At 48.7% G+C, this 23,134-nt stretch overlaps 1 protein-coding gene across 31 annotated transcripts in view; it reads left to right on the forward strand.

The window, feature by feature from the left end:
* The window catches only part of CLASP2 (cytoplasmic linker associated protein 2), a 1,832,463-nt gene that overhangs the window by 425,351 nt on the left and 1,383,978 nt on the right, over positions 1-23,134 (forward strand). For all 31 annotated transcript variants that reach the window (XM_085607571.1, XM_085607579.1, XM_085607573.1 and 28 more), the window contains exon 6: positions 8,190-8,287. In XM_085607571.1, coding sequence (XP_085463697.1) covers positions 8,190-8,287 — 98 coding nt within the window. The remainder of the gene's footprint in view (positions 1-8,189; positions 8,288-23,134) is intronic.

The raw sequence follows: 23,134 nt of genomic DNA on the forward strand, positions 1-23,134 counted from the left end.
GGCCTAAAGTTATTTTCCTTTTATCTCTTGAATTCATAAATCATTGGCACCCTTCTCTTACCGAGGCTGAGTCTCCATGAAGTACTTACATTTTGCTGCTAGTTTCTTGTTTACTAAGTGTGAGCCAACCACATAATTAGACCTTCTGCTGGAAATTTTTCAACACAGATTTCTCACCTTGTGAATCCCGCCCAGCTGCCAAACTGGATCTGGAGATTTGTCAGAGCACCTCTCCTGCACGCCAGCGAATGGAACCTTGCAGCTGTGCATTGGCTTCATCCCACTCTGAAAGTGATGCCAGAGCCACCTATTAGCACTCATGCATGATGACACCAGTTCCTTTCTTTCTTTGCCTTCAGACACAGATCCAGAACTGGCTTCCAAGCTTTTACCTAGTAGTTGACAAATGTTTCTCTGGAGCCCAGAAAAGTAAGGTGGTGCAGAAAAGCAGTATATCAACAAGGATAGTCCCATGTAATAAGATCTATGCATTTGCCAAGAAGCGGCCACCAGAGGACCTGAGGGCTCTTCGACCAGAGCCAATGCTGGTACCACTGCGTTGGCGTGCAGTATGCCGTTTGGTATGCCTATTCTGTTCATCGGTCAGACTGTAATGTAGGCATCAGTAAACAAGTTCACGAAGCACTACTGCCTTGATGACCAGTTCTGGCTGGAGGGGCAATTTGCCAATTTGTTCCTGCAGGATATTTTGGTCTGAAGTATTCCACAGACCCCCACCTTGGGAGCTACTGCTTTAGTATCTATTTATTTATTCATTTAGATCACTTGTATCGCGCACGAATCATCCCCAATGGGGATCTCTCGGCGCTAGCAAAACAGGATTAGCAGTCAGAGAGGAAAAAGAACAAATTAGAAGAGCCAAGTTTTAAGCATCTTTTTAAAAAGTGCCAAATTTGAACATTGGCGAATAGATTCAGGGAGGCTATTCCATAGCTTAGGTGCTAGGTAGGAAAAAGCACGACCCCCTGACCTTGCTTTCCTGATGTTATATTCGCACAGGATTTTGCGATTGCAGGATCTGAGCTGTCTTAAGGGCTGATACCATTTGAGTTTATCCCTAAGATAGACAGGTCCCAGTCCATATAAGGATCTAAAGACCAAACAGGTTAGGAATTTTTGGTTAGAAATATATATCGAAAGGGAATCAAGCAGGGCGCAGGCGGCAGATACACAGCATATATGGATGACAAATTTGATAAACTTCCGGCTGCCATCGATGTTTCTGGGGAAGGCAAAATTAATTCCCTTTCTGTTGATCTGGGTCTAATCTGTGAGATTTGCAGAAGGTTTAGGATCGTGTTACTGCTCTGGAGACCATGGTGCAGAACCTGGCTCGGAGGCGCAGTTGGCGGAGAATCTTGTCTCTATTCTAGAGGCTCAAACTAAGCGCTTGGCAGTCTGCTTGGAGGACCAGGAGGGTCAGGCTAGGTGTAATTACATCCACATTGTGGGGCTGCCCGAGCATGCTGGAGGAATTCCCTGCTGGCTTTCCTTGAGACTACGTTTCTTCAGGAGACCCACCTCACAGAGGATTAGGGCCACATTCTTCGGAGACACTGGCAGGGCCAGCTCCATGGTTCTTCTGCCTTCTCGCAGGGTGCTCGTTTTTGGATTAAGCTTGGAGTTACTTTCTGGATGCATAGGGTGGTTACAGACCCAGAGGGTTTCTGTGTCCTGGTGTTGGGGAGTTTGAATAACAGGGATGTTGCCCTTTTAAATATTTATGCACTGAATGTCGATCAGTCAACGTTCCTTACCGGCTTGGCGCGCCTGCTTTCACTTATGGTCCCCTATTGGGGAGCAATTTTTGCTGTGTTGAGAATTTACCTCTGGATCGGTTTCATCCGCCTCTACGTGGTTCACTTGCGGATAGGCTGCTGACAGCGGCAGCTCGTTCTTGGTCTGGACTGTGGGACATAGTACATCATTTGCTGGGGCTCATGTGCATCCCTACTGCTCTGGACTGCAGGATCTCGAGGTTTGCCTTGACAGACTTTATACGTGTAGGGCGCTTTATGACTGAGTGGTGAGTCTAGAATATCTGGCTGAAACATATTCTGACCACTCTCCCGTGCTGGGAGCATTCCAATGGTCCTCTCCTAGGCCTAGTGTGCTTACCTGGTGTTCCGATCCTTCTCTTTTGGAGGATAAGGCTTTCTGGGTTTTTCAGGTGCAGTACATTTCTCTGTACTGGATGGATAATACAGGTTGGGCCTCATCAGTGATGGTGGAATGAGAGGCTATGAAGGTGGTAATTCGGAGTATTGTATTTCTAGCAAAGTAGGGGTTTGCACACAGCTCTTATTAGATTTTCAACGGCAGAAAGCGGTGTTGGATGGTCTTCCAGGTGGGCTGGAAGAGCCCCTGATGGTAGGAGAAGCCTATTAGATGAGTGGGGGAGGCAGTTTGAGATTTTAGATCTCCTTCACCGCTTTGATTATAGGGCAAATGCGGCTAGGGCACATGCAGAGCAGAATAAGTTGGGTAGGATGTTGGCTTGGCTATTGCGGGATGTCGGAGGAGGTCACTCTATACTTCATTTACGTGGTCCTTCGGAGTGCGATGTCTTCATGCAGCTGAGATCAATGCCTAGTTTCTGAAACACTATCGTGAGCTGTATTTCTTCAGGGCGGCGAGTGATGAGAGGGAAATACTGCGCAATATTGCGGACAACTCCCCAGTGTACCTTGAGTCGATGGTGGCGGATCAACTGGATGTAGACATTTTTCAGCAGGAGGTACGGGGAGCGATCAAGGAGATGGAGAGGGCTAAGGTGCCTGGTCTATTGGTTTCTGATAGAATTTAAGGCTGCCTTTGCATCTTACATTGTGCCTAAGCTGGTGGCGCTTTTCAATGACTCTAGGCAGCGTGGTCAGCTGCCGACCTCGCTGGCGCGAAGCAGCTGTTGGGTCACTCCCTAAGAAAGATAGACCCCCTTCTACTTCATTCTTAACGCCCCCTCTCCATGCTTAATTCTGATTACAAAATGTTAGGTAACATTTTGGTGACTCAGTTACTTCCCCATATGTGTTCTTCAGTCCATCCGGATCAAATAAGCTTCATTCTCACGCGTAGCGCTATGCCTAATAACCGCCAATTGTTCCTGGCCTTAGACCGTCACGAACACCTCCCCAGAGGCACTTGTTATCATTGTCGACGTTAGGAAGGCGTTGACTCGCTCTTCCGGTATGCTACTATGCTTAACATGGGCTTGGGTGTGCCCTTCGTCAAATGGACAAAGCTTCTTTAAACTGGCCTCCTGGTCTGGACCGTATCGGTCCCTTGATATCGGAGGCCTTGCAATAGAGTGGGGTACTCAGCAGGGTTGCCCCCTGTTGCCTTTATTGTTTGCGTTGGCCATGGAGCACATTGCCTGCACTGTTCGCTGGAGACTACACTTTCACGGCCTGAGCATTACCTCTAACTGCTCTTAAGTCTCTCTATTCACAGACAACATATTACTGTATCTTAGGGGGAGAGATGTAGACCTCGTGGAGGTGGTAGTCAAGTCTCCGTGAGTGGCCGGTGGCAGGGATTGCTGTCCTGGGTGATCTTTTTGCGTGGGTAATTGTGTCCTTTCTCCAACCTCCGGGAGTCCTACGATATCCTGGTAGGCCATTTCATCCTCCATGGAGCCTTGACCCGCAAGATATGGAAGTAGTGGGATATCGGTGTTGCAGAACCGCTGGAACATGACTGCCCTTGTCATCTCTTCCTTATTACGGGTTGAACGAAAGCAGTCGCCTCGCACTGATCGTTCTTGGAGGAGGATCCTGGTCTCCAGTTCTAGGGTGTCTAGAAATTCTCGCTTCAAACCCGTCCAGTTCTTTTACCTGCATTGGGCCTACTGGATTCTCCAACGTATACATACTATGTTCCCTGCTGCATCTTCAGGGTATACCTGTTGTGCCATCAAGGACACAGTTATCATCCACATGGTCTGGGGTTGCCTGCTCTTATTACCCTATTGGACAGTGGTCCTCCAGGTGGTTCGTGGGGCCATGGATAGTGAATTTCCTTTAAGTCCTACTTTATGCTTGCTGGGAATTCATGACTGTTCAGCGACTAGAAAGGCCACGGATAGGTTCTTAGATTTGGCCTTGATCCTTTCCTGCAGGCAACTGACCATGTCTCAGAAGTCTCTCTGGGACCCTGATGTGTACCGCTGGTGTTTAAAGTTCACGAAGTAGGCAGACTGTGAAAGGGAAGTGATTCACAGGGAGGTGGCTTGGGGTGTTCAGAAGGTACCGATATTGCCTGCTTGGGATGCGATCTTGTTGGCTTGCCCATGAGTGGATTGAGGGGACCGGGTGCTTGTTGATAGTTCCCTTCCGGTGGCTCTGTGTCGACCTTGGATGCTGGAGCACTGAGCCCAGTGCTGGCTGTCTCTCCTTTGTCTACTTCTTTATTTTATGCATTTCATTCATGTGGGCTCCCTTGTCCCTCTTTTTCATGATAATGCTCTCCCTCTGAGGGGGTGGTTTTGTTGAGATGAGTTGTAAAACACGTGATAAAAATATTTTTTTTTTTTTTTTTTTTTTTTGAAAAACCTTTATTGACATTGCAAATAAAGACAAGTATGGGCCTACAACCCTCGGGGCCGGCCGCCAAACAGTGAAGGTAACAGCGAGCAGATTATAATCACATGCAGCACCTCGGGAAGTCGATTCTCAATGCCAGTATTCTCTTATCCACTGAACAGCCCAAGAGGGAAACCAGGATATAAAAGGTTTTCATTTTACAATAAAGGAGAGAAGGATCAGGTGGCAATCAAGTTCTCAACAGCGAAAATTGGCAGGCAGAATAGTGAACGTCAAACAATAAATAGCAATCTATCAAATCAATGGCGCTGAAACAGGAAGTTCAGGATGTGGAGGGATATCACGAGCCGTTTGCGCCTGCAGTCTCCTGCCCTAGGACCCAGAAAACCCCACGGAAATGAGGCACAAATGAAAAACAATGATTGGCCACGAAGGAAACCTACCGCACTGACCCCAGAAAAGAAAGACAAAGAAGAATAAGAGAAGAAAAAGAAGGCCATAGAAACACGATAAAGGACTATAGAAGCCCCTCCCCCAACCCCCCACCCTGCACCTCTGCAGATGACTACGGCCCCCCCCCCCGCAGCGTGCCTGTCGCCCCAGAACCAGACCCGAAATATAGAAGAAACAGAGAAAAAGGGAAAAGAGAGGAAATCCCCCCTAACAGAAAAGGGGAGAGAGTAATAATAAACTGGAGGAGGGCCTTCAACCAGGCCCCCGGCTTCTCCCTCCCGCACAATATCTTCCTCCCCAACGAACATTAAACAGCAAAAGTTCGGCCATGTCTGAGGGAAATGGGGAGCAGTATTCACCGACTACACTATTAGTTACATCGTGAAAGCACACAACCCCCAAGCCCGCCCGCCTATGAAATGACAACCTCTAAAGGATCAGCCTTATCCTTGGCCACTCTTTGCGAAACCACCAGTGCATACCCAGCGATCCATTATCATGTCCGAGATTACAAGGAAGATGAGCGTCCAGAGTTGACCAGGAAGGGACACACACATGTGGGGAGGACGTTTCGGAACACCAACACAGTCATCATCATGGGAGATCACCTTTCCCAGAACTGCCCCAAGGCCTGCGCCACACACGAGGTCCAGGAAGGAGGAATCAGCCAGAGCAGGCGACCGTTGCGTGAAGATTGCCTGGGTCGCCGGATGCCACGCATGGGACAAAGTCACCACCCTCCGCTCAAGTCCAAAATCTCCAGAACAGACCGACCCCACAGCCAGCCGACCACACGCTGCCACAGTGTCCAAAGTTTCCATCCGTCCCTTATTCACAGAGGCGGTCACGGCACTTTCCTCCTGTGAAAGGTGAGACAGTGCCTTATGTACCTGGGGACAGGAAGACCGCAATTGTTCCGACGCCAACACAATACCATCAAGCTTCCTCCCCAATACCCAAGCGCCATGAACCAGGGTGGAATGAAGGGCTCCGAGAGCATCGAGGAGGTCACCGTACCCCAGCACGGCCCCTCGCACTCGCTCCGCCACGCTCCTCTGCGCCACACACTCCCAATCTTGCTGCGACCCAGCGTACAGGATGGTAGAGTCCATCCCATCAAGATGGCCGCAGGGCAGGGCCACCCCAGATGGGGACCGGGTCTCAGTCACAAGCACATCAAGTTCCATGTCGCTGCAAACAAGGGTCCGGAGGCAGGCGAGATGTGTATCCAGTGTGTGGTCACAGGTGACAGTCGTTCTCCCCCTGGGCCAGCGTCTGCGAAGACCGGGAGCAGCCCGTGCAGATCGGGACGAGCCACAGGCCGCGACCGATCAAATCATTGGCGAGGGTCCAGGCGATCGCCGATAACCCCCGGAATCGTCACCCCGGGTATGCACCCGTCCCGCTATTCTCGGTGATAGGAGTAACCACAGCGAGATGTAGGCCGATATTCGCGCCGCTTCGGTATTCCGACTCCACTCGGTCACCAATGGCCGCTGTTGTTGAACTGCCGCCCGGCCATGTTGTCCACTCGAGGTCCCGGCCCCAGGGCTGCCCAGGCCGCAAACTTCAAACGAGCATTTCTCGGGCGGTACCGCCGCTAGAAGCTTCAGGATCACACGATCGGTTGCCGCTCTCAATCACCAACACGGGCATGTAGCGCAGGCTGAGGATCTCATGCAGGATATCTGTGCGGGATGCGGAGATTCACAGAGCCGGGAGCCTACGCTGCCATCTCGGTCGCCATCTCGGCTCCTCCTCCTGTGATAAAAATATTTAATTAAAAACAAATAACAACAAGAGTATCTACCAGGAAAGGCATTACAAAGGAGAGTAACATGTTCTTTTTATCCTAGTGTGTAATGTGGCTGAACCATACTGAAGGAAAGCACATGTTTCTATAGGATTTTAAGGGGTAGGGTCTGAGGTTACTGTGTAAATATCTTCTTTTTAACATATAGTCTAGTTTTGATGGCTACTTCTATTTGGAAATTTGTCACCTTTTCATTCCGAATCTTTTGAATTCCCCCAGGCGTCTGACTGGATCCGGTGCTTTCCTGTATGTCTACAGGTGGCACCATCAGACTGCAGTATTGCACCGCCTCTGGAAGGGATGGCACCCACCCCTATTCAGACACCACACTTACATTCTGACATATTTCCTTTCTTTATGCTCCCTTCAAAGCGCATCCAGAGATCCAGAGATACACTCTTAAACCTTTTCTCTGTGGGTTACTGACACCAGAATTGTTTTATTTTTGACAGTGTACTAGGGGAAACGACTCTCCTGAAGTCCACAGGATTCAGACTATTGCATATTTGCAAGAAGCAGCTGTTGATCATGGATCATATGGTGTTTGACTTTGGTATCTATGGTCTACGCAAGACTCAAACTCCAGCGACAAATGCTCCATGATGCACCCAAATGTTATCAGGAAGCAAAACTATGCATCATCGAACACAAGAAATGGGACAGATCATGCTCCACGCTAGGGTGTTACTTCCACTCCATGTCGCAGGGCTGGTCCCGGTCCTGTTCCAGTTCCTCGTCTGAGTCGCTATTGTTGGGTAGGTGAAAGGTGAAGTCCAAGGACGAGTCTTGTCATAAGCACAATAAGTGCAAGCAGGACTCTTCTCTGTCCTGTCCCTCCTACTTCGGGGAGAAGACTTGCAGTTGTCTAACGAAGGACTTGACTCTGCCCCCCCTCATCCATCTGGGTCTCTAGCCCCGTCAGGTCCTGAACTAGAACACAAGTAACCCAGGACCTGTTTCGCTCTAGTTTAGGCTCATCAGTTAAGAATAACTTGATTCCAGTAGCTGTGTGGGTGGACCCTGCTGCTCCATTTTAGGAAGGACTTGACCTGGCAGTTCGGGATGGACTGTTACCATTGAAGCAGGGTCAAGACTGATTTGCATATAGCTGGGTCCAAACTTAGGTGCCATGGTGTGTAAAATGATGATGGAATGGGATATGCCCGAGTTATTTACCAGTGGCTAAGATTAGTTTGAAGACTAAATCCATTAATTTTGTGCATACTATATTTAAATCGTATTAATTTTATGTCATAGTTTTGAATAACGTTTACATTTTTCCATGTAGCTCTAACATTGCTAAAATAAAAATCGTTTGCAAATGTACTATATCAGTTAAACATTTCTTAATCTATTCACAGGTTAGAGATGCTGCAATATTGTCTGTTGTGGAAATTTATAGGCATGCTGGGGAAAAAGTGAGAGTGGACCTCAATAAAAGAGGAATTCCTGCGGCAAGGTGAGCCATCTTTCTTTCTCAGTATGTTTCGATTTTAAACAAACTCACGTAAAACATCTAGATACCACAGCATACCACTTTTTAACGTCATCATTGTTTAAAACTTAAACACAAAGATTTGGGTAGTGATTCGGAAATGACACTAAATTACGCCATCACTTTGATGCCACTAAAGCTCATAACACCAGACTCACATTATAAATGACATTTTTTTTTTTTTTTACTTTTTATTATCATAAGTGCAAAAGAAAAGAAGCATTGCTGGTTACAGAGGTCCCCAATTTTCGAGATACCAATAAAGTCCCATTGTGCAAAAGCTTTACTGTAGCGGAGCATACCTAGTTTTGGCGTGTCCCACAGTGGTATGAGTTGGGTGAGGACTCTCCCAGCCGAGCGCTCACTGCGCCGCGAACCATTTATGTATTTCGTGTGCAGTGGGGCCGAGCCACGCTTCTTTTTTTATTCTTGTTGTAAAGCGCCACCAGGGGTCCGTCGGCCCCAAGAGTGTCTGTCCAGATGGAGGGCTGGTTCCTCCTGCGGGGCATGCAGCCAGTGGTTTACTACTATAAGTTGTGAGGCCCAGTAGCACAGTTGTATACTGGGCAGGGCGATTCCACCATTGTACCAACTCCTAGTGAGTTTAGATAGGGTTATGTGGCGGGTTTCCACCCCAGAGGAGCAGTCTCAGCTCAACCTCGATGGCTGTGAAATAGAAGCGTGGGACTGCGACAGGTGTATTTTGTAGGGCGTATAGGAACCGCGAGAGAGCCATCTTCTTGAACAAGGCTGCACGGCCCAGGAGGGTGAGGGGTAATGTATGCCAATGTTTTACGTCCTTTTTAAGTCTCAGGAGAGGGGGCACGAGATTTCGCTCATAGAATTGAGTGTGGTCAGGTTTAATATGGATGCCCAGGTATTTAAAACCGTCTTTTCCAAGATGTATCTTTACTCCCCTGGGTAGGCGCGGGGGGGGCCGTGGAGGACAAATAAAACCGATTTCGTCCAGTTAATCATGTAGCCTGAGTATCTGCCATATGATGCACAGATATCTAATAAGCAATTAATTGAGCGGCCGTGGGAAGTCATGTATAGGAATATATCATCTGCGTACAGTGATATACGGTCCTCCCATCCTTCCGTGCATCGCAGTCCCTGTATCACCAGGTCGTGTCTTATCCAAGTGCGAGGGGCTCAAGCACCAGGGCAAATGGGAGCGGAGACAGGGGACAGCCCTGTCTGGTCCCATGTCCCAGAGGAAAGTCTTCAGATATGCGTCCATTGACCACTGCGTGTGCCATGGGTTGTGTATATAGCAACCGGACCCACGCACGAAATTTCGGGCCAAAATGTTGCAGTACTGCGTACATAAATGGCCACTCCACTCGATCAAAGGCCATACTGGCGTCCAGTGATAGGATGACTGCCTCTTCCTGGATGGTGGACAATCGGGCCATTACACCGTGGAGGCTTCTTAGGTTAATCGCTGTATTGTGGCCCGGCATAAAACTGAATTGATCAGGGTGCATGAGAGATGCGAGTTGTGGTTGGAGCCTAGAGGCAAGTACTTTTGCTAATATTTTCGCCTCCGCGTTGAGGAGTGAAATAGGGCGGTAGGAGGTGCATTTCTGAGGGTGCTTGCCAGGTTTTGGGATTGTCATCAAAGTTGCTATCCTCTGATCCCTGGGGAGTATTCCCTTATCTAGACTGTCTTCATACATTGTTAATAAGTGAGGCCCCAGCCTTTCCGCTTCTGTTTTGTAAAGTTCCACAGGAATGCCGTTGGGACCTAGTGCTTTGCCTGATTGCAGCCCCCTAAGTGCGGCCGTGATTTCGTCCACCGTGAGTGACTCATCCAGTGCGTCGGCGTCCTGGGGTGTCAGAGTTGCGTTATCTGGGCTTTCGCCCTGGCGTCTTCCCATGCATAGTCCCTGTAAGCTTGTCTGGCTAAAGTTAGCGTGTGTGTCGTCTCGTCAGTCTGGGCTCTTGCGTGTTCTGCTTCGGCTAGACCAACTGCGCTCTCTAGTTCTTGCAGTTGCCGGGCCTTGTCTCGTTTGTGTGAAGTTATTGTGGATATGGCCTGACCGCGCAACACTGTCTTGTATGACTCCCATTAAGTACAAGGAGACGCCACAGAGTGTGTTTTTTCTTGGAAGTATTGTTTTGTGCAGTTGTTAACTAATAGATGGATGCGTCTGCGTCCCGTGTGATGTGATGTGTAGGTTACTGATATGGGGGAGTGATCAAATATTCCTCTAGGAAGGTGTGTGATCTCAGTGATCGCCGATAGGCTTGTCGAAGATGAAAGGATATAATCTATCCTTGACAGACTATTGTGGGCTCCTGAGTGATATGTGTATCTGTGCGTCTTGGGGTGCCGCGTGCTCCAAATGTCCACGAGCCCCAGAGCTTCCGTGAAGTCACGCAGGTGTGTGGGGGTTCCCTTGGTGGCAACCTGTCCCAGGAGGCGTCAAGAACGGCGTTAAAGTCGCCTCCTATAACCAGTTCCCCAGGGGGTAGGGTGAGCAGGAACTTACAGAGAGCTGGGAGGGCCAGACTATGGATCGCAGGGGTGACATATACGGAAACCAGGTTGTAAGCTCATCCTTCCCACTGAAAGGAAAGTGCCGCAAAGCGCTCCTGTTCATTCGCCTGGGTGCTCTGTAGTATTAGCGAGCAGCTCTTTCGTATCAATATCCCCACCCCTCTAGATCCCGTAGTGAATTCTGTGTGCACTATCATTTTAAAACCCCATCTGTCCAGTGCTTTGGTGGCGGTTCCAACCAAATGAGTTTCCTGTAGGAGGACCACCTTATGGAGTTTCTCTTACGATACTGTAGTACACGTCCTCTTTTAATTTTGTTGCCTAGGCCGTTGACATTCCATGATATGAGGGTAAGGGGGGCTCGGCTTGTGAGTATCGTCCAGACGTAATTGTGAGTGGTCAGGAACTATGTCACTCGGGACGGTATGGCAACTTTGGGACATTGGAGTCGTGTGCGTGTGTTGATGTGTTCCCTGTGTATTAACCCTGAAGTGTATGGTACCAGCATGAAACAGTTAAACATATCTAAAAAAGAGAGTAAAAACTCTAACAATTCCTTAATCAAAACTCCCCCTTCCCTCCCCCGCACTGCCTCCCTGCTAGACGGATTTCCAACTACCCGCCACCCCAACTGTGCAGAGTGCTTTAATCTCATAAACAGTACTTGCGTGTGGGGGGAGAGGACATCCGGAGCACTCCGAACATCCCTTCACTCAAAGACGTTGAAGAGGTCAGGACGTTACAGTAAGTATGGCATCTGAATTACAAAGAGGTGCAGTAGTAAGTCTCTAGTGGGCCATTCCTGGACCACCCCGGGCGATCCGGGCCGTGGCCAGGCATTGTGGCATGAGGTGAGTGGATGTTCCATCTACGAGGTCCCGTCTCTTTCAGTTGGCGACTACCATCCTTAGTGGTTCAGCTCTCTGTGTCCGTTTGGTGCTGGTCGTCTTCTCCTCCCATGTGCCCCTGGCCCTGAGATGCTGTCACCGTGGGGTGTCATCGTCCAATTCCGTTTTTAGATCTACTGACCTGTCGCCAACCCTCCAGCCAGTCGTGTCCCAGGTCTTGCCGTCTGCCACTACTCACAGCTTCGCGGGAAAGAGCATGGAGTATGCAAGTTCTCTGCGTTTGAGTTCCTTCTTGACCTCAAGGAAGCTCCTTCTTTGCTTGGTGACCGCCGCCGTGTAGTCCGGGAAGAATGAGATTACGGAGTTTTCTATACGCAGCGGTGGAGCCACTCTTGCTGTTTGGAGGATGGCGTTGCGGTCCCTGAAATTGAATATCGTAGCCAGGATCGGTGGGAAGGGGATGTGGGGGGGGGATGGCAGGGGGGGTGCTCCGGGCTTTGGTTTACCCCCGGGTACTCTATGCGCCCGTTCCACTGAAAAGAAGCTGGAGAGACCCCTAGGTTGGAGCTGATTCTTGATGAGGTACCTCTATGTATAGGTCCATGGCTGGCATTCCTTTGGACTCCGGGACTCCCGTAATACGGACGTTATTGCGTTGTGACCTGCCATATGATGCACAGATATCTAATAAGCAATTAATTGAGCGGCCGTGGGAAGTCATGTATAGGAATATATCATCTGCGTACAGTGATATACGGTCCTCCCATCCTTCCGTGCATCGCAGTCCCTGTATCACCAGGTCGTGTCTTATCCAAGTGCGAGGGGCTCAAGCACCAGGGCAAATGGGAGCGGAGACAGGGGACAGCCCTGTCTGGTCCCATGTCCCAGAGGAAAGTCTTCAGATATGCGTCCATTGACCACTGCGTGTGCCATGGGTTGTGTATATAGCAACCGGACCCACGCACGAAATTTCGGGCCAAAATGTTGCAGTACTGCGTACATAAATGGCCACTCCACTCGATCAAAGGCCATACTGGCGTCCAGTGATAGGATGACTGCCTCTTCCTGGATGGTGGACAATCGGGCCATTACACCGTGGAGGCTTCTTAGGTTAATCGCTGTATTGTGGCCCGGCATAAAACTGAATTGATCAGGGTGCATGAGAGATGCGAGTTGTGGTTGGAGCCTAGAGGCAAGTACTTTTGCTAATATTTTCGCCTCCGCGTTGAGGAGTGAAATAGGGCGGTAGGAGGTGCATTTCTGAGGGTGCTTGCCAGGTTTTGGGATTGTCATCAAAGTTGCTATCCTCTGATCCCTGGGGAGTATTCCCTTATCTAGACTGTCTTCATACATTGTTAATAAGTGAGGCCCCAGCCTTTCCGCTTCTGTTTTGTAAAGTTCCACAGGAATGCCGTTGGGACCTAGTGCTTTGCCTGATTGCAGCCCCCTAAGTGCGGCCGTGATTTCGTCCACCGTGAGTGACTCATCCAGTGCGTCGGCGTCCTGGGGTGTCAGAGTTGCGTTATCTGGGCTTTCGCCCTGGCGTCTTCCCATGCATAGTCCCTGTAAGCTTGTCTGGCTAAAGTTAGCGTGTGTGTCGTCTCGTCAGTCTGGGCTCTTGCGTGTTCTGCTTCGGCTAGACCAACTGCGCTCTCTAGTTCTTGCAGTTGCCGGGCCTTGTCTCGTTTGTGTGAAGTTATTGTGGATATGGCCTGACCGCGCAACACTGTCTTGTATGACTCCCATTAAGTACAAGGAGACGCCACAGAGTGTGTTTTTTCTTGGAAGTATTGTTTTGTGCAGTTGTTAACTAATAGATGGATGCGTCTGCGTCCCGTGTGATGTGATGTGTAGGTTACTGATATGGGGGAGTGATCAAATATTCCTCTAGGAAGGTGTGTGATCTCAGTGATCGCCGATAGGCTTGTCGAAGATGAAAGGATATAATCTATCCTTGACAGACTATTGTGGGCTCCTGAGTGATATGTGTATCTGTGCGTCTTGGGGTGCCGCGTGCTCCAAATGTCCACGAGCCCCAGAGCTTCCGTGAAGTCACGCAGGTGTGTGGGGGTTCCCTTGGTGGCAACCTGTCCCAGGAGGCGTCAAGAACGGCGTTAAAGTCGCCTCCTATAACCAGTTCCCCAGGGGGTAGGGTGAGCAGGAACTTACAGAGAGCTGGGAGGGCCAGACTATGGATCGCAGGGGTGACATATACGGAAACCAGGTTGTAAGCTCATCCTTCCCACTGAAAGGAAAGTGCCGCAAAGCGCTCCTGTTCATTCGCCTGGGTGCTCTGTAGTATTAGCGAGCAGCTCTTTCGTATCAATATCCCCACCCCTCTAGATCCCGTAGTGAATTCTGTGTGCACTATCATTTTAAAACCCCATCTGTCCAGTGCTTTGGTGGCGGTTCCAACCAAATGAGTTTCCTGTAGGAGGACCACCTTATGGAGTTTCTCTTACGATACTGTAGTACACGTCCTCTTTTAATTTTGTTGCCTAGGCCGTTGACATTCCATGATATGAGGGTAAGGGGGGCTCGGCTTGTGAGTATCGTCCAGACGTAATTGTGAGTGGTCAGGAACTATGTCACTCGGGACGGTATGGCAACTTTGGGACATTGGAGTCGTGTGCGTGTGTTGATGTGTTCCCTGTGTATTAACCCTGAAGTGTATGGTACCAGCATGAAACAGTTAAACATATCTAAAAAAGAGAGTAAAAACTCTAACAATTCCTTAATCAAAACTCCCCCTTCCCTCCCCCGCACTGCCTCCCTGCTAGACGGATTTCCAACTACCCGCCACCCCAACTGTGCAGAGTGCTTTAATCTCATAAACAGTACTTGCGTGTGGGGGGAGAGGACATCCGGAGCACTCCGAACATCCCTTCACTCAAAGACGTTGAAGAGGTCAGGACGTTACAGTAAGTATGGCATCTGAATTACAAAGAGGTGCAGTAGTAAGTCTCTAGTGGGCCATTCCTGGACCACCCCGGGCGATCCGGGCCGTGGCCAGGCATTGTGGCATGAGGTGAGTGGATGTTCCATCTACGAGGTCCCGTCTCTTTCAGTTGGCGACTACCATCCTTAGTGGTTCAGCTCTCTGTGTCCGTTTGGTGCTGGTCGTCTTCTCCTCCCATGTGCCCCTGGCCCTGAGATGCTGTCACCGTGGGGTGTCATCGTCCAATTCCGTTTTTAGATCTACTGACCTGTCGCCAACCCTCCAGCCAGTCGTGTCCCAGGTCTTGCCGTCTGCCACTACTCACAGCTTCGCGGGAAAGAGCATGGAGTATGCAAGTTCTCTGCGTTTGAGTTCCTTCTTGACCTCAAGGAAGCTCCTTCTTTGCTTGGTGACCGCCGCCGTGTAGTCCGGGAAGAATGAGATTACGGAGTTTTCTATACGCAGCGGTGGAGCCACTCTTGCTGTTTGGAGGATGGCGTTGCGGTCCCTGAAATTGAATATCGTAGCCAGGATCGGTGGGAAGGGGATGTGGGGGGGGGATGGGGGGGGGGGTGCTCCGGGCTTTGGTTTACCCCCGGGTACTCTATGCGCCCGTTCCACTGAAAAGAAGCTGGAGAGACCCCTAGGTTGGAGCTGATTCTTGATGAGGTACCTCTATGTATAGGTCCATGGCTGGCATTCCTTTGGACTCCGGGACTCCCGTAATACGGACGTTATTGCGTTGTGACCTGCCTTCCTGGCCATCCAGTTTGGCTGCCATCTGGCGGTTCTGAGCTTCCAATTGCTGGACCTGTCGCTGGAGGCTGGCTGTGTCCTTCGAGAGAGACGCTGTCTTGGTTTCCACCTCGGTCATTCTAGAGGCCATTTTCTGGAAGTCTGCTCGAAGAAACGACACATCTGCAGAAATGGACCCTACAGTTGTTTGCACGTTTGTTAGGGCGGACATTATGTCTAGCAATGTGACTTCTGGCTGGCCCTCTGGCATGGCACTGACCTCCGTGGGTGCCCGTTGGGCGGCTGCGTCCGACGCGTCTTTGGAAAACGCATATTTGTCCAATTTGGCTTGCTGGGTCACTCGTGGACCCCGGCCCCCCATTGGATCCTCCTCGCGGGATTGCCGGTGGAGCGCAGTACTTACCACCGCCTGCCTCGTGACTGCGTGTCACTTTGCGGCCTGTCTGGTTTCCTTCTTGATTATATGGGGCCTCTGGTTCCCGTATAGGCAGAGCGATTTCCCAGCATAGTAGTATTAGTCTGTTGCAAGCGGCGTGTCGTCCAGTGCTTTGTTCAGGGCCTGGAGCAATGAGTCCCTTGAAGTACGTGGGTCGCGTGGCCTCCCCGTGTGTAGCAGTGTTAGTGGTGTGTTGCAGCTGGGAGCTTGGAGTTGCGTGTTCTTTATTTTGTGCAGGAGCTCTGCAGCCGGTAATGGTGCTGGGGTGCCAGGCGTTCTGGATCTTCAGAGAGGAGTCGCCTGCTGCAGCCGGTGCTGGGTTCTCAAGGGCCACAGTAATTGTCCAGGATCGTGCCGCCTGGGAGTCTCAGCGCGTTGTTTCGTGCCTCGCTCCCTCCGTTAGTGTGGGCCACTGGCTGGGCGGCAAAATAGGTCTCCCGGGGGCCTCTGCTGTACCTTGCCTCAGCGGTCCTCTTTCTTGCACAGTCCCCGGGGGCCACAGATGTTAATTGCCCAGGCCCGGGCGACTCAACGGGCGCCACAGGCCCCGCTGACTCACGACACCCCCCCCCCCCCCCCCCAACCCCCCTCCCCCTCCGCGCGCTGTGAGGGCCTACTGGACGGGGATCACGGAGCAGAGCCGGGCCCCCCCCCAGGCGCCGGGGGTCATCACGATGATGATTACGTGTCCCGCAGCCCCAGAAGGCGTCACTCCGAGCAGTCACCCAGGCACCGTCCCCACCTCTCACCGCTGCGAGGCTGTTCCGCTGGTCCGGATGGGGCCTTGGGCCGCCTGATTACGCGAGGCAGCCCCTCGTCTCGCGCCCGCAGCTCGGTGGTTCAGCGCTGTTTGTGCACCCAACTCTGTCACGACGTGCCCTTGGTGTTCCGATGCCTGGATAGCGTCTTTTGAGGTAATATTGTCGCGGATTAATGATCGGATTAGTGAGGGATGTTTCCGTGCTGGCTGGAGCTCAGTTAGGTGGCAGCCATTACTCTCGGCCGCTAGCCACGCCCCCCCCCCATAAACTAGTTTTGAGCATCTTCACAGGTGAGACGTGCTATTGTGTGGCAACTTTGCTGGCTTTGGGAAGTCGAGGCTTGGATTCTGATCCAGCTTCATGCATAACAAAAAGCGGAATAGTAGGCCTGCGCTTAAAACTCTGTGTGTGCGTTCATGCTTCCCTTTGCAGGTCTCCCATTTCAGGATGGCCAATGGAAGACTTTCCCACTGTAGGCGGAGGATTTTTTTGAGCCTGGATGCTGATAATAGAGCTTTACCTTCATTTACCTCAGGATGTGGTCCAGGAGGCTTCCTAAAGCTCCCTTTTGATGGAGTGGATATGCCCTGAAGAAACTACAAAGATTACTTCGATGTAGGGATTCTGTGGTAGGGTAGTACTCACCAATAATTGCTTTCGAGCCGTGATGGAGCAGCTTGTTATCTCAGACTGAGCATTTGTACTGGATGGTCTCGTCCCAGCAGCGCCGCCACAGCCTTAGTTTCTTCTCTGCATGATTCCTTCCCTGCCCCCTGACGCTGTGATTTTGTGCATTTCAGTACCTTTTCCAGGCATTCCAATCCATAGTCTTATTCTGTCACTAGAAGCACAGATGTGCTTGATTTGTATTGTGCAAACCGTAGATGGTGGTATGCAGAATCCATTTGGAGGCATGTAAAACCTGGCTGGGGCATGCAAAGTGTGGCGAGGCATGTACCAAGTGGTTAGAAGTGCTGTGTGGTTGTGAATTTATAATGAGTGTGGCCGAGAATGTGCAGAAAATAAGTAAGGGTAACGTGTGACATTGGTTTGGGTGTGCAGTGAGTGGGTTAAAATATGATGCCTCCCACTTGTGTTACCCTTCACTTCTATACCTCAGGTCATCTACTGTAGTTAATTATTTCTGGTGTCCAGCGCTTTGGTGTTTTACAGTTAGGTTTGCACTCAGAACTAATTTCTGAGGAGTACCACAGCAGCCTCCTTAACCCTTTAAATTATGAGGATTTCTTCCAGTGCGAAGTCCTGTTTGATGTCCGTGAGGTTTAAGCTTCCATAGCTGTTTTTCTACAGAAGATAGTCGAGCACAATTTGCTGCCACATGTTTGGGAACAAAAAGGTGCCCAAAACGTATGGATTCCCCCGATGCGCACGTTAAAATAGTCAAAATGCACCAAATACAAAAAAGGGTGAAAAAAATAGGCAAAAAGTGTTTTTTTTTCCTAACAAATAAATGCAAATAAAAGAGCATCAACAAAAGGTTGTTGTGCTAAGATAACTCTCTTTCTAGCTTTTAGAAACAAGCCAAGTGTATTTTATTTCCACCACAATATTTCATACTTTCTAACTGTGATCAATATTTCCTATTTTGGTATTCTGACTTATAAGTAAACAGTGGGTGGGGGAAGGTGTAAAACCCATGGGTGAACCCAGAAAGCTATATTTTTCTGTAACTAGAAAAAAAAATGAATTATGCAAGGGCTCACTTAAGTAAATCACTCAAGGTTTTGATAAAGAAACTAATTGTGAAATACAGGATAGTGAAATTGGTAGGAAATAAAAAGTTGAGGTGGTTTTCTTTTGCAGTTTTTCACACTGAAGGGCGATCTACAAAAGTAATATGCCATTATGTTGCTCAGACTCTTTCGGTCGCAGATACATATAGTTTCTGCAGGTTGTCCAAAACCATGCACTACCCAGAGCCATCAACCGAGCCCTGGCTAAATATTATTTATTGTGTACGGACTGTATGCATATGGAAACATTTAATAAATAATAAATGGGCATGGCGGGAAGCTAAGCATTTATGATACTTATTCCATCATCTGTGTTTAAGGGTACATGCCATTTGTATCACTCCAAATGTTGTATTACCAATAATGCCAGGTATTTGAGAGTGGTTTTTCAAAATGTTTTTGCGTACACTGATGTACAATTTGAAACCAAAAATACGGAGAAACTCAATATATAATGATACATGTCCTACCATTCTGGTTCCCCAGACTTCTCCTTATAAAGAACAAGTGTGTTGATGAGCTCATCACATGGGATAGGTGAGGCCCAAAAACATGACCATTTGAAGACAGGAAATGATTTTGGGATAAGACAGACGTTTGTGGTGGTTGTTGCCTGTCATTTTTGGACTAGGGATCTTCTTGCACCCAAAAACACATACCAACCCCAGACATTTCAGAAAATTAGGCACCTGGGACACTCTAGGGCAGTGTGACCTGTATAGACCCTCCTATCTTTCCGTACCCAAAATAACCTGCAAATGTTAAACTTTTGGGTGAAATCACAGATTATCTTATAATTCTGAGAGAACATTCCAGAATTTGAAGAACATGGCAAAGGCTCTACTGTTCAGTGTTCCAGCTTATCTCATGACAAATTGTTTGGTCAGCCAGTCACCAAATGCACGAAAGGCTCCAAAACTAAGAGTGGAACATCAAGATTTTTGCTTTCAATTATATACATTATTGGTTGTGGGTAGCTGCAGCATTTGGACCAGGAGTCAGCCAACACCTAGAGAAACCCCCGAACCACAGAAATGTTTCAAAACTATACACCTAGGGGAGTGCAGGGTGGTTTAGTGTGCATGGATCCCACTATTTATCTTACCCAAGAATGCCCAGCAAATATCAAATTGTGGCTAAAAATCACAGAACGTCCTTACATACCTGTACGGGAAGTTTCAGACTGGGGAGCAACTAAAGTTCTGCCACCCAGCGTTCCCAAGCTTCTGCCGTTAAAATGGTACTCCGCTTGCGTAGGTGGGCCTGTCTTCCTGGGCAGGAAAGGTGCTAAAACGCATGGTAGCAGTTTCAAGAGTTCAGCTTTAAATTCCAAACATTATTGGGATGTAGAAAGCTGAGAAATTTGCTCCTGAGTCGACCTGCACCTTCAGAAACCTACCAACCAGGCTCAGAAACTAAGAGTGGAACATTAAGATTTTTGAGAAATTTGGTCCAGGGGTCGACTGGCACCCTGAGAAAACTACCAATCCCAACATTTATTAGCACAAAACACTCTGAACAGTCCAGGATAGCGTGGCTTTTGGTAGATTCCACTAACAATTCTTTCCCACGATGCCTTGACAAAATTCAAAGTTGGGTGAAATAACAGAATTTCCTACTATTGCTGGGAGGGAAAGTTTCTGAATCTACAGGGAGTGACAAAAGTCCCACTAACATGGACTCTTATAATATTTTGAAAAAAACACCACTGTGTGGGTAGGTCTGTCGCCTGGCACAGAAAAGACCCCAAAATGTGCCATGTTCAAATCAACTTTTTTGCTTTCTATTACAATGCTTCCTGGGATTTGGGTAGCTGTTGTATTTGGACTTTCCTGAAAATGAGACGCCTAAGGGTGGTGTGGCTTCAGTGTGTCCCACTACTTTACCTAATCTAGACAACTGCAAACATAAAAAAACTGGTGAAAATACTCACATTCCTAATTTGTGATGGCAATCTCTGGAATTTGGAACCAACAGCAAAAGTTCTGCCATCCTGCATTTCCACTCTTCTACTTATGAAAATAGTACCACACATGCATCGATGGGTCAAAGATACCAGTAGGAATGGGACTAAACTGTGACCTTCTGAAGTCGACTTAGAATCAATATAGATACAGTTTCGGTCTGTTACCCTGACGTGGGAAAGCCCACCCACAGGTGGGGATTATATTTATCATTAGAAATGCGAGAATGCAAGGATGGTAATATTTAAAGTAGGGCTGGAAGTTCTGGAGTTTCACACATCAGTGTGAGTAAATGTAGTTTTCTGACCCACACTTTTACATTTGCGGGGCATTCTGGGTAGCAACCGCTATGGAATCCACACATAACACTCCATTCTGGATTTTGCTGGTTGTCTAGTTGTCAGAAATGTCTAGGTTTTGTTGGGTTTCTTGGGTGGCAGCCGACCTCCTGCTCAAATTCTTTAACCATCCTTCATGGAAAATAAGAGGAAGTTGGGGAGATTCCACATGTCTGGCCTTCCCCCAAAACTGCCCTCCATACCGGGGGCAGAAATAAGGACTGTGACTTGGTGGCTGGGGGCGGGGGGTATGTGGCCCAGAGTCAGGACAGGCCAGAACCTTGTGAGGCAGACTTGTGCTATGGCCTTCAGGTGTAAGGATGAAAAACTGCTCATGCTTACAGGATGTTCTCCATCATAGCATAAAACAAATTCATTGATCTCGCTGCCCACCCATGGAGCAGTACATTATTGTGGAAAACCCACAATTCGGACCCCAGGAGGCAGAAATACTGCTGGTACCCCATGTTTGGAGAATGTGGCCAGTAAATGCCTGGCTCCGAACCAAATAGTGCAAGATTGTTAGTTGCTGGTGTCTAGTTGTGCTTTATGCACTGTGGGATATACCCCCCTCCAGTCCCCAGGGCGACTGAACGTGTGTGGGAACTGGGGTGGAGTGGTGCAGACCAGCACCAGAAAGTCCCCCCCACCAAACCCCTTGTATCACTCCTACATAACGTAATTCTACCTGGTGTCAAATAGAAAGTTTAGCCCCAATGGGGTTAGGTGACTTAGGTTAAACCCAATTTGTCCCTGCCGCCAGTGGAACTGAAAGACTGTGTAGGACCCTGGGACAGAAAGATGCACCTCAACACCAATATGCAGCATTCCTCACCCCATACATTATAAAATAAATAAACAAATAAGTAAAAAAAATAACCCTTGGTGTTTAAGTGGTACTTTTTGCATCTCCCCCACCCCATGTTGGCATATTGGGGGGAAGGCATGGCCTGAAGCCAATACTGACCATCCAACCACAAGCCACTCCTGTTTTAAAAATTTATTTTTTAACAATAAATAGTCCCTAATATCTAGTGGAGCTTTCAGTCACTGAAAGCCGAAGAAGCTGAAAGGACTACTTCTACCATCCTCTTCCATAGTGATGATGGTAGTGCACTATGTGATTGCTCAGTAAATCAGGGGTCTCCAACATTTCTTGTAAAAGGAGATGCTTATGTTCCTTGAAAATCATCTTGAGCTACTAATATTATTTATATTGTAATGACCACACCAGACAAGAGTATATTAGTAGCCAGCACATGCACGATTACCAGCAGTGATCACCTCAGTTCATCAGGCAGGTTTGCCAGCAGTAATATAAACCAGTATTAGTAAAGCCAATGGGTCTCGCCTAAGCAAGAGCTATTGGCTTTGCCAAAGTATTTCAGCCATGTTGTAGATCAGCGTGGCTGCTGTTTAGCATGACTAACAGTGGTGTAGAGAATAGTGGTGTGGAGTGTCATAGAGTGTAATGGCGTCGAGTGGAGTAGTGTTGCAGAGTGGAGTGGCAGAGAGTGTTGTGTATTGGAGTGGCATAGTGTGGAGTCGTGTAGAGTGGCATACACTGGAGTGGCATAGAGTAGAGTGCATTGGTGTAGAGCAGGGTTCTCCAAAGTCTGTCCTGGAGGGCCAGATCCATGCAAGATCTTTAACATATCCCCATGTAGATAAATGTAGTAATCTTAAAAATCTGGCATGGATCTGGCCCTCCAGGACTGACTTTAGAGAACCCTGGCAGATAGTGTTGCAGACTATAATGACGTAGAGTGCAGTGACATTGAATTCATTGGCATACAGTGCAGCATCATAGAACGCAGTGGCGTATAGTAGAGTAATGCATAGTAGAGTGCAGTGGCGCAGAGTGGAGTAGGGTGGTGTAGAGTGCAGTGGCGTAGAGTCGAGTGATGCAGAAGGTAGTGGCGTAGGGTAGAGTTGAGTGGTGAAGAGTACAGAGTAGAGTCAAGTGGCATAGAGCGCAGTGGCGTAGAGTGGAGTAGTGCAGAGTGGCGTAGAATTCAGTAGCTGAGACTGCAGAGTAGAGTGTCGAGTTTAGCAGAGTAGAGTGGTGGAATAAAGAACAGTGATGCTGAGTAGAGTGTATTGGCGTAGAGTGCAGTGGCATAGAGTGGATTGTTTCAAAGTAGAGTGAATTGGCGTGGAGTGGTACAGGGTAGAGTGCTGTTGTGTTGAGTGGCATAGAGTGTAATGGCGTAGAGTAAAGTGGTGTAGAGTGCAGTAACATAAAGTAAAGTGGTGCAAAGTAGATTAGAGTTGTGTACAGTGAATTGGCGTGGAGTGCAGGAGCATAGAGTGCAGTGTTGCAGAGTGGCGTAGAGTACAATAGCATAGAGTGGAACTGTGCAGAGTAGATTGGTGTGGCCTAGACTGGAGTGGTGTAGACCAGTGGAGAAGAGTGCAATGGTTTAGAAGAGAGTGACGAAGAGGCATAGAGTGGAGTATTCATGGTGTGGTAGCACACTTCCATTCTAGACAACACATTTTCATTTGAA

The sequence above is a fragment of the Triturus cristatus genome, chromosome 5_2, assembly GCF_964204655.1.
Source record: "Triturus cristatus chromosome 5_2, aTriCri1.1, whole genome shotgun sequence".
NCBI classification, from domain to species: Eukaryota; Metazoa; Chordata; class Amphibia; order Caudata; family Salamandridae; genus Triturus; species Triturus cristatus.